An 11,320-nucleotide genomic window follows, 5' to 3' on the forward strand; every position below is an offset into this window, starting at 1 on the left:
TCCAGCAGAAGCTCACAAATTTTCACTTTGTAGAGGTCCTCACTGCTTCACTCTCTCATCCTTGGAATGAATTTAGAAATGACTTTTGATGACTTCAAGAGCAAAACGTTGAAGGATCAGCCTGAGCATAAGCCAAATGGAGAGAAAGGTAAAGGTACTAGTGGTGGGTGAATGTGTACAGGGACAGAATCTCAGGATTAGCTTAAATATGTAAATTAATTGAATATAGGATTAGAAAGCTAAAACATGAGAAATATGAGAAAATATTATAGAATTAATAACATTTACTTAAAAGAAAAACAGTTCAGATAGAATGATGATGATGGTGATGATGAATGAACTAACTTGGTATGAATGAGGATGTAGTATATGATGATAGCTAACATTTATTGAGCATTTACTACAGGCTATGTTCTATGCTATTCACTTTACATGCACCATTTCTCTGAATATTCAAAATAACACCTTGAGATTAGGAATATTATTATCTCTCTTTTACAGAGTATTAACTAGAGATCAGGAGAATTAACTAAATTGCCCAGTTTTATGTAGCTGGTTTATGTAGCTAGGATTGTATCACAAACTCCCATTTATCTAGAATCCAATCCATCAGAAGGTTCAGGAAATGTTGAACTTACCCAGTGTATACAACAATAATTTTTATAATAGTGTCCTTGAGGCATTGCAAAACCTAATATATTTTATGAATTATCCAAAGCAGATTAAATGATATTCAGTATAGTTGCACATAAATTATGTTTTATCATATACAACTGCTTTGAAAAATTATAATTTCTATTTAGTATTTACAGTAAATTAAACTGCTTAAGTATAAATTAATTCATAATCCCAACTCCACAAAGATCTGGATAAATTGTCTTTTATTTTATATCCATTCTTAGAGGAAGAAACAAAATATAAAGAGGGAAGATAATACAAGTATTATCAGAAATTTAGGTAAAGAAATTCCAGGTCATGTTTCCATAAACAAGATAGAAATTTCTTTCAATAGAGAAAATAAGTGTGAGCATGAATGATTTAACATTTGAGCTGGTGACCTAACTTGGTATGAAAACAGTTCTGGCATTTATAGGTAGACATACAAGTTAACAATAGTCAGTTGTTTATTCATTCATTCATTATTCATGTAGTAAATGCTAAGTGTTTGACTTTTACTACAATTATGAAATTAATTCTTCTCTCAGAACCTGGTTAGATCAGTCACCTATTGCAAAGGATGTGATTGCTTTCTGATTAGAAAATTACTAGTGGGAGTGGGGGTTGGATTAATGGTCTGTGCCTACCAAGGAGATGGGAGAAAAGATGGCCTAGAGAAAATGAGAACATGTGTCTTCCCTGCACAGGTATAGAACTTGTGATTTTCTTCTAAAAATTCAGGCGTTTCATCACTCAAGAGTGGTGGACACATTTAGTCTCCTATAATATGGAATGAATACTGACCAGAGGAAAATGTTGGTTGAAAGATTTACACAAATATTTGCCCCCGAGGTTAGGATTAGGCAATTATTTGCAAGAGACGCACTATCTTCTACTTCTTCTCTGACAATTTATCACACACATTCTAGGGGCTTAATAACTATTGAATCAGTGAATGAACCATATTCTTCCCTGTAAAAATTTCTATTTTGTTTGTATCATCTGTAGAGTCTAACAGAATTGCTTTTGACACATGAGAACTCTGAGTATATATGATTACTGATTGGCTTGGATCATTGGACATTCACTCTGGAAATTTTGTGATGTAATGTTCCAAGTCATGTTGCTGTTGACAATTGGATTAAAGACCTATGTTTAGGTCTTAACATCTGTGAGATCTTATTCAAGTCTCTGAACCTTTCAGTTTCCTGATTTGCATATAAGGATAACAGTGCCTGATTTGTTTGTCTTACGAGGTGTGGAGTCCAAATACATTGTATGAGATTTTTTCCTGCTGAACCACTAATATCTGTGCTTTTTTAATGATGAACACATAATTAGATATTCATACACCTGTGAGATACATGATTTATTTGTTTTTATAATAATGGTGAATTTTTCTCTTGTAATAACAGTGCCACTGGTGTGCATGTAGGACGTGACGTTAATATGAGTTAAGTGAATATTGAGGTTTCATACCTATTTTCCTTTGGTCAATAACCTCAGTTCAAAGATATAATTTTAGTGGAATAAAAACTGAATAGCAAGACCAGCCTGGTGGCATAGTGGTTAAGTTCACACACTCTGCCTTGGCCGCCATGGTTTCGTGGGTTCAAATCCTGGGCTTGGACCAACGTACTGCTTGCCAAGCCATACTGTGGCAGGCATCCCACATATAAAATAGAGGAGGATGGGAACAGATGTTGGCTCAGCACCAATCTTCCTCAGCAAAAAGAGGAAGATTGGCAATAGATGTTAGCTCAGGGCCAGTCCTCCTCACCAAAAAGAAAAAAAAAACTATTGAATAGCACAAAATTGTGTTGTAATTCTTTGAGGTGATCTCAGTTGATTAACTAATTAAGCTTATTTGCTTGGTGTCTGACATTCGTTTATGGTATTTTACTTATAAAACACATTGTGTGTGTGTGAGAAAGAATGCATACACATGGTCTGTATGAAAAACATCAGGCTCTCTGCTCTGTGGATGAAGTTGATCCAACCAAGCTGGACTGAGAGTTTCTTCAAGAGTCATTGTAGGGAGAGTAGACAAAGTATAAGCTTTAGTTGGTTTTTTTTTTTTTTTTTTGAGGAAGATCAGCCCTGAGCTAACATCCATGCTAATCCTCCTCTTTTTGTTGAGGAAGACCGGCTCTGAGCTAACATCTATTGCTAATCCTCCTCCTTATTTTTTTTTTTTCCCCCTAAAGCCCCAGTAGATAGTTGTATGTCATAGCTGCACATCCTTCTAGTTGCTGTATGTGGGACGAGGCCTCAGCATGGCAGGAGAAGCAGTGCCTCGGTGTGCGCCCGGGATCCGAACCCGAGCCGCCAGCAGCAGAGTGCGTGCACTTAACCGCTAAGCCACGGGGCCGGCCCCAAAGTATAAGCTTTAGAATCACATACTTAGAGCCAAATATCTGGTATTGAATTCTGGCTCTTAAATTGTGTCAGTTGTGTGACCATGAGTAAATTACTTAAATTCTTTCACTGTCCATATTTTTCATCTGTAAATGTGGATAATGAATTGTTTGCAGAGCCCTTGGGAGGACTGGAGGTAAGGAATGCAAACACCAGGTACAGACAGGATCCAAAGAATTGTTTGATTACTTGCCTCCATCTTTTTGTCTTTCTGATGCTATCCTCTGTCACTCCAGGTCTTCGTTTTCTTTCTTCTCGGTGGTGGTGCCCTGTTGCTGTGACTCTGGGGATCCTTTGCCTGGGATTACTGGTGACTGTTATAATGCTGATAATGCAATGTAAGTATCGAAACAGGGAAATGATGGAGGAAAAAAATGAGAGTTTATAAACATGGTTTATGAGTTGGTTTCATAACTACAAACAATCTTGATTTAGATACATTTTAGGCAAATTGCTTTTAGAGTGAGTGGGAAGATGAGTGGATATATTGTGCTTGTCTCTCAAATAGATTGAGGCATGGAATGAAGATTACGAATGGTAGGTTTTTGTTTTGTTTTCTTTTGTTTTCATAATTTCATGGATAGAGCCTACTTAAATCCTAGAATGATGAGGAAGAAAATTATTTGAAGTTACTAATCCACAAGATCACCTGAAAGACCCAAAAGTAAAAGAAACTTCATTTAGTTCACGTTAAGTTTTAATAGTAATGATTAAATACCAATTTAAAGTTAAGAACCAGAAACACAGTCTTAATAAATAAAACATTTAAAACAAAACATACTTCAAATTTATAATATGGGCATTTAGGAAAGAGAGGATGCTAAGAGAAAGAGAAATGAAAAGAAAGATAGAGTGGCCAAGACAGAAAGAAAATGGTGCTGATCACCCATCTAACCTCCCTGTGTATTTACGTTGGAGATCTGAGTTATTTTGGCTCTCTAGAATCCAGGTTACTAGGGCCTTTGAAGGGCTATTTGTTTCTTAATTGTTGTTTAAGGTCATAAACTATTTATTATTTCCATCTATAAATACTTAAGGACTTTCCTAATGATTGGGATAAGTGCCTTGACTCAGTGGTGGTTATTGGAAGTCTTTCTCTGAGCCCCTGATCACTTTACAACAGGGTCAAATCTGGCCTTCAAGCCAAGGAGTCTGCTTTATACTGAACCATCAAGCTTCTAGAACTGAGATACTTGACGCTTAACATTTGTTGCCTGCTTGATTTCACAACTTTAATTTCATCTCCACCCTTTCTAAAAAAAGTACTGTGGCAAAAAAAAAAGAAAATGTTTTGAGACTCTTGTGACACAATTTAAAATAATTCTGTGGAAGCGTGTTTCAAAAAAGAGACTAGTGTCACAGTCCTTAAATAAAATTAGGAAGTCTGAAAGGGTAGAGAGAGGACAGAGGAATGAAGTGACAAGTAGAATAAATTATTAATGACAATTCCTACTAATAGTTACTGAGTCTGGTTGGCTTCTGACTATTTTAGCTTGTCTATATTTTATTTTTACCACTGATATACTACTTACCTTGAGATTGCTTTTAATTTGTGTGTAGCCCTCATCAAGTAAAATTCTGGTAATTTTTTTTTTAATCACAAGTATCTGTGACAGTTCCTAACATTAAAAAAATATTGCAGCAATTTCAAATAACTTTCAAATCCATAATTCGAGTAAATTTGGGTCTTTTTCCAGTAGTTTTTCTGTTGTCAAATCAGATATTTGATTCAGTTCTTTGATTTCCTCAAAATCCAGTGGAGGGATTTTTATTGGGGATTGGTGATGGAGTCTTAATTCAGCTATGGTTTAGTATCCCAGGTGTATGATTACCTACAGCAACAGCAAGCAAACCTTACTCACCAGGAAAATATACTGGAGGGACAGATCTTAGCCCGGCAGCAAGCGGAAAAAGATTCTCAAGAGTCACAAAGGGAACTCAAGGAAATGATAGAACCCCTTGCCCGCAAGCTGGATGAGGAGTCCAAAAAACGAATGGAACTTCATCACCAGAACCTGAATCTCCAAGAAACTCTGAAGAAAGCAGCCAACTTTTCCGGTATGGGGCAGGGAGGGGTGAAGAGAGGTGAAGGAACTTTCTCTGTTAATCTTACCCCATTTTGGAAATGTCTGTAGGCACAAAATTGGCATATTGATATATGTATCATTGTTCATTCCTAATGTTCTACCCCAAAGTTCTCTATTTTTGTCATCCTCACCCTCCCCTATGCCAAATTCTTGAGATAATCTGATTTAATTAACCACACATTTGGGGGATTTAAGTTTTCCTTCTTCGCAAGAGACTCCTCTTCCTTTTTAAAATTTTGGTTTTGAGAGTTTTCTAGAAGAACTCTCCTACCCTTACCCTTTCCATTTCAATGTATCCTAATCATTAATTTCTTTTTCTAAGGAGTCCCCTTTGTCCCTAGGGCCCCTACCTCTACATTAGCTTTATTCCGTGGCACTATTTCTTGAAGGGCACTACATCAATTTAAATTGAATCAATTTGGCTGGCTTGGAAGTACTAGGTAGATACTTTAGATAAAACAAAAATATGAGGGTCCCAAGAAGTCAGTTTATGTGAGAAAAATTGAGTTGATCTCAGCCATATCCTCAGAATCTCGGAGGTGGGTAGAAATAGTAGCATCTATAAGAAAGAGATGATAATGTGAACTCGTATATTATTATGGAAGTTATCTGTATTATTTAGTCTTTCTACCGTGTGCAAGTAAACCAGATATATGATTTTAGTCATAGGGAGAATTAGAGGGTGTGAGATGGAGTCACTTTCAGAGGTACATTGCTTCCTTGAAGCAGTATGAATGAGTGTCTTATTCTCAGCATTAGTAACTAGCACTAACAACAGGTTTCTCCAGCTTCCTGCTTGTAAAATTCATTTAATCTTAACCACATAATTTCTTTGAATAAAGACTATATAAGAACAGTTCACAGATACTTATCCCTTTATTTTATAGGATAAAATTGAAACCCAGATAAATTAAATGATAATAATAATGATAAGTAGTTTTATATAAAGTTTTACAGTTTATAAATCACTTCAATACTTACAGGGTTATTTACATTTCCAAAATAACCAGAAATTTTTAGACAAACTGATATTTTGGAAACGTCAAACATGTATTTAATCTCTTTAAGGAGGGAGCTATTGAGGAAATGAAAGCATACACCATCTTAAGGGAGGCTTAAAGGAAGGAGGATAGTATGTCAAGGATATGAATGTTTATATAAACAGACATAGCTACATACCAATCAATGATTTATTTCACAGGTGGGGCTGTAAAACAGTTTTGTTTTTATCAGTCGTATGGGATTAAATCTACGTCAGGACCACTCAGAACCATCTCCTAGGGATGCCAGGCGTGGACAACTAATTGAAAATAATAAATGATATGTCTTTTGCTGGCAGATATACCAGATAACATGTTCCGTTCCTTGACAGTGTCAGATAAAGGCCAATTAGTAGAGACACCAAATAAAGTACTGCTTTTCATCAAGCAGCTTAGTGACAAAAACATTAGTAATAAAATACCATGTGGAAAAAATATGCCAGTTTTCTCAAGTTTGAGATAAGTTTTATCTTTCTTACTAGCAAGTCTGTGGTCCTTGGTGTATACATGAAGAGGAAGAGACTCTGAGAAGTTGCTATACGTGGTTTGCTTGAGGTCATCCAGCTAGAAAGATGCAGGCTCTTCACAGTACGAGGCTTTACTTTTAGCCCCAGAATTAGTGGTGGTTCTCAACCTTTAGTGTGCAAAATTATCACCCAAGTAGCTTGTTAAAAATGGCAGCTTCCAGGTTTACCCCAAGATTCTTTATCAAAATATCTTGAAGGGCATCAAGAAACATTTTCTCAATTGATTCCAACTCACATGTATGAGGTAGTGTGATGTAGTGATTAAACACAACAATAGTTACATTGCGTAGGTTCAAATTCCTTTTTTCGTTATCAGTCAAATGAGGAAAATGAATGGAACCTATCTCATAGTGTTGTTATGGGGACTAAATGAGTTAATATGTGTGAAGTACTGCCAACAGTTTTTGGCACATAGTGATATTTGTGAGTGTTAAAAAAAAATTAAAATAAATACAGGTGGTTTGAACATGACATTTTGAGATTTGTCCGTCTCACGTTGTCATAGCTTGGAAACCCTGTCTAGACTGTCCTTGAGTCCATGAAAACCAATATATTCTTGCCTTTTACATAATATGATGGGACTAGGCAAATTAAGACGAAGCTTGCATTCATTGCTTTCAACCTGGCCTTTTGTATGCCCTTTCTCTTTCACTTTCTCTTTCATAGTTCAGTGCCCTCCTGCTTTCTCCTCTCTGATAAAGCTTACTCTTATAAAATTGTCTAATCATTTTATGCCCCAAGGAAAACTCAAATTAAAATGTCGTGTTTCTCAAGGATTTTAATTTTTTCATTTTTTGGTCACAGTGTAGACCAAAGGGCTTTTTTTCCCCATTAAAGAGATTCCAAGTGTTACGAGTACACAGAAGAGATGACGAGGAGGAGGAGGAAGAAGCGGAGGAGGAGGAGAAGAAGGAGAAGAAGGAGAGGGAGAAGGATGATGATGATTTGGGAGTTCTTTAAAATGTCCATAAACATATAAACATTGGCGTATTTTGCCTATTACCTAAGCCCTGAGTTGGGTTTTTTTGGACTGCCTGGGAATTTCGCTGCTGAAAATTTCTCCTTATTTTCTGAAATCTTATTGAAATTGAGATGCTCACTTTGCATCAATATACTGTTCTCCCTAGAACATCTCTGTCCAGAGGAATACAGTGTGTGCCACATACACAGCACTAAATTTTCTAGTAATCACATTAAAAAACAAAAAGAAACAAATGAAATTAATTTTAGTAACGTTTTATTTAACTCAATATATTTGAAATATTATTTCAACACTAATCAGTATAAAAATTATTAATGGGATATTTTACATTCTATTTTTTGCATTAAGTTTTCAAAATCAGGTGTGTCTTTTACACTTACAGCACCTCTTAATGCAGACTAGCCACATTTCAAGTACTCAAGATCCACATACGGCTACTGTATTGGACAGAACACATCTAGAAGCAGGAGACACAGCATCTAAACCTAAATCTATTATTCAAAGACCTGAAGTTTTAAAATGCGTAAACTTATCTTTTTAATAGCAGAATGGCTATTAAATATTCATTCCCCCAACTCTCACTTCCATTATTTGAAACATAACTTTAAAATATAGATCAGATTCTAAACTTACATCTCAGCTCAAGCTTTACTTTTTAACAACCTTGCTTTTTAATTTAGTTTCCTAAAATTAGAACGCTTTATTTCCTTTTCTCCAAAAAATGGAGAAATAAAGACTCTAAGGCTATTGAGATATTTGCAGAGTCTGGGTATAATTCTAAGTAAGAAGAGATGGGGGCCTGGCCCCGTGGCTTAGTGGTTAAGTGTGCGCGCTCTGCTAGTGGTGGCCCAGGTTCGGATCCCGGGTGTGCACTGACGCACCGCTTGTCCAGCCATGCTGAGGCCACGTCCCACATACAGCAACTAGAAGGACGTGCAACTATGACATACAACTATCTACTGGGGCTTTGGGGAGAAAAAGGGAAAAAAAGGAGGAGGATTGGCAATAGACGTTAGCTCAGGGCCGGTCTTCCTCAGCAAAAAGAGGAGGATTGGCATGGATGTTAGCTCAGGGCTGATCTTCCTCACACAAAAAAATAAATAAATAAAAGAAGAGATGGCACATATGTGAGAGTCCTAAGCGGAGAATTGATTTAAGAATTATAGAAATATTTTTACCCAGGCATAACTCACTGATTAGATATACTATACCTCCTAGGTCCTTGTCCCCAAGACTGGCTCTGGCATGAAGAAAACTGTTACCTATTTTCCTCTGGCCCATTTAATTGGGAAAAAAGCCAGGAGAACTGCTTGTCTTTGGATGCCCAGATGCTGAAAATTAATAGCACAGATGACCTGGTGAGTTTTTATGGATGTGTGTTGGGCTGGAGTATTGGCTTATAGGGAAATAAATCAGGTTTCAGCCCTTGGTCGAGGAGCACTTGTTTGAGAATCAGAATACCTGTTCTCTAGCCACTAATTATGGGCATGACCTTGGATGGACATCTTACGTAGCATCTCTAAGCTTCAGTAAACATTTCTGTAAAATCAGTAAAGGGATGTCAAAGATCTCTTTTGGGTCTTTAGTTTTGTGAATCTAATCTAAAACGACCACACTGTCTTCACCATCAACTCAGAAATGTTACTCCCCACAGGAATTCATCAAGCAAGCAAGTGCCCATTCCAGTTTCCCATTCTGGATCGGGCTGTCTCGGAGGACACCCAGTGACTCATGGCTCTGGGAGGACGGTTCTCCTTTGAGGCCCCGTTTGTAAGTTTCCTGTTCTTTGCTGAACCTGCTAGTAAAGTTGCTGCTGCCTTCCACATGATGTCCCCCTCTTGGCAGAGAGAAGCTTAGGGAATTTCTGAAAGTCTCTTTCCCCCCTCTCTCACACAGGGACTTGCGCATTTACCCATTCAGACCTTCTCTTGAGTTTTCCTTCCCAGACCTATTACTGATTTGAAGCTTTAAGACAAGGCTAAATTCTTGACACAAAGTGACAGTAAATCTACTTTTTTTTCTTCTCTCCGCATGCAGGTTTAGACTCCAGGGAGCTGTTTCCCAGGTGTACCCTTCAGGCACCTGCGTATATATACAAAGGGGAGCTGTTTTTGCTGAAAATTGCATTTTAATGGCATTCAGTATATGTCAGAAGGCAGCGAATCTATTGAGAACACAGTGAATTTGAAGGCTCTGGAAGGAAAGAAAGAGGCCTTTGAAGTCTCCACTGGAATTTAAGCTATTCTTCGTCACTTAGGTGCAAACCGTGAGAGCCCTGAGAACTGCCTGTTACTGGCTGACTGCAGAACTTCTTAGCAGAGACCGGGGCTCCAAATGCTTGACATCTTGATATCAAAAGTTTTGCTTCTATCTCTATTTTTTCACCTAGCTTGTCCCAAGCCTCTCTGCCAGCCTTCAATTCCTCTTCCCTTTTTTATTTTAAAATTTCACTCCTCTCTAATCCTTGGGAGTCCTCTGTATTCAGTTCTCTCTACCTCAGGGCTCCCCCTCCCCCTCCACAAACCGCATGGAAGACAGAACATAGAGAACTTGCCCAACCGCAGGCAGAGGGCAGAAAAGGGGAAATATGCCTGGGAAACAGCATCTGAAGAAACATAGAAGAGGAAACACCAAACTGGAATCAAGAAACTCATATTCTCAATGTTAAAATCTACCATTCGGTGGTTTTTTAAATTGTGGTCTCTTACCACGTACACACACACACACACACACACACCCATACTCCACACCACATCCTCACATTTTGGGCAACTGGGATGTCCCAGGGAATAATTAGAAATTGGATGGTCTTCTCTGTGAGCTAGTTCACAGTTCATTATTGGTTCCCGAATAGGTCATTATTTCTTCATCTTTTCTTTACCCAAGAACAGCTTAACACCTTTCATCCTTCAGAATAGTATTTGTTAGAATCATGAGATAAAGGACCTAGAGGGAAAAATAGAATTTTTTTTTCCCTAAAGTACATAACCTTTGTAGATGACCTCTCCTCAACTCTGTTATGCTATGCTCTAATGCAGAAACATACAGGACCAAAGAATGAAAACAATTCTAAAACAAACTGACCCAGGTATAGAAATATTGCTGAATAGAAACTGATGGAATTAGAAAATTCCTTCTATTTTTCAATACTCCCTTTCTACCTCCCTTCACAGATTATTCTACTTTATTTTTTAATTTAATTTAATTTTTTTTTGTGAGGAGATCAGCCCTGTGCTAACATCTGCCAATCCTCCTTTTTGCTGAGGAAGACTGGCCCTGGGCTAACATCCATGCCTATCTACTTCCACTTTATATGGGACGCCTGCCACAGCATGGCTTGCCAAGCGGTGCGTCGGTGCGCGCCGGCGCCGGAGATTCGAACTGGTGAACCCCCGGCCGCCGCAGCGGAGCGCACGCACTTAATGGCTTGCGCCACCAGGCCAGCCCCAGATTATTCTACTTTAAAGGAGCCTTTCCATTTTGTTGAAAATGAGCTTGCACCAATCTTATAAACAAAGAACAAAGTTGTATCATCCCTAGGAAGACAAGAGATATTTTCTTTTATTAACAGCTTTATTGAGGTTTAATGTCATATAACAAACTGAACAT

At 37.7% G+C, this 11,320-nt stretch overlaps 1 protein-coding gene across 1 annotated transcript; it reads left to right on the plus strand.

Annotated features, from left to right (window-relative positions):
- On the plus strand, window positions 1-10,807 carry OLR1 (oxidized low density lipoprotein receptor 1). The gene is made up of 6 exons (XM_058558814.1): window positions 1-148; window positions 3,312-3,413; window positions 4,888-5,133; window positions 8,930-9,069; window positions 9,366-9,481; window positions 9,749-10,807. Exons 1-6 carry the CDS (start codon window positions 67-69, stop codon window positions 9,891-9,893), a joined length of 831 nt encoding a protein of 276 aa, XP_058414797.1. The 5' UTR covers window positions 1-66; the 3' UTR covers window positions 9,894-10,807.
- Window positions 10,808-11,320: the final 513 nt, after the last annotated feature.

Source organism: Diceros bicornis, chromosome 17 (assembly GCF_020826845.1).
Source record: "Diceros bicornis minor isolate mBicDic1 chromosome 17, mDicBic1.mat.cur, whole genome shotgun sequence".
NCBI lineage: Eukaryota > Metazoa > Chordata > Mammalia > Perissodactyla > Rhinocerotidae > Diceros > Diceros bicornis.

Coding starts and splice junctions, on each gene's coding strand:
- OLR1 (XM_058558814.1), top strand. CDS start 67: ATGAATTTAGAAATGACTTTTGATGACTTCAAGAGCAAAACGTTGAAG. Junction 3,414..4,887: donor TATAATGCTGATAATGCAAT/GTAAGTATCGAA, acceptor GCTATGGTTTAG/TATCCCAGGTGTATGATTAC. Junction 9,482..9,748: donor TCTCCTTTGAGGCCCCGTTT/GTAAGTTTCCTG, acceptor CTCCGCATGCAG/GTTTAGACTCCAGGGAGCTG.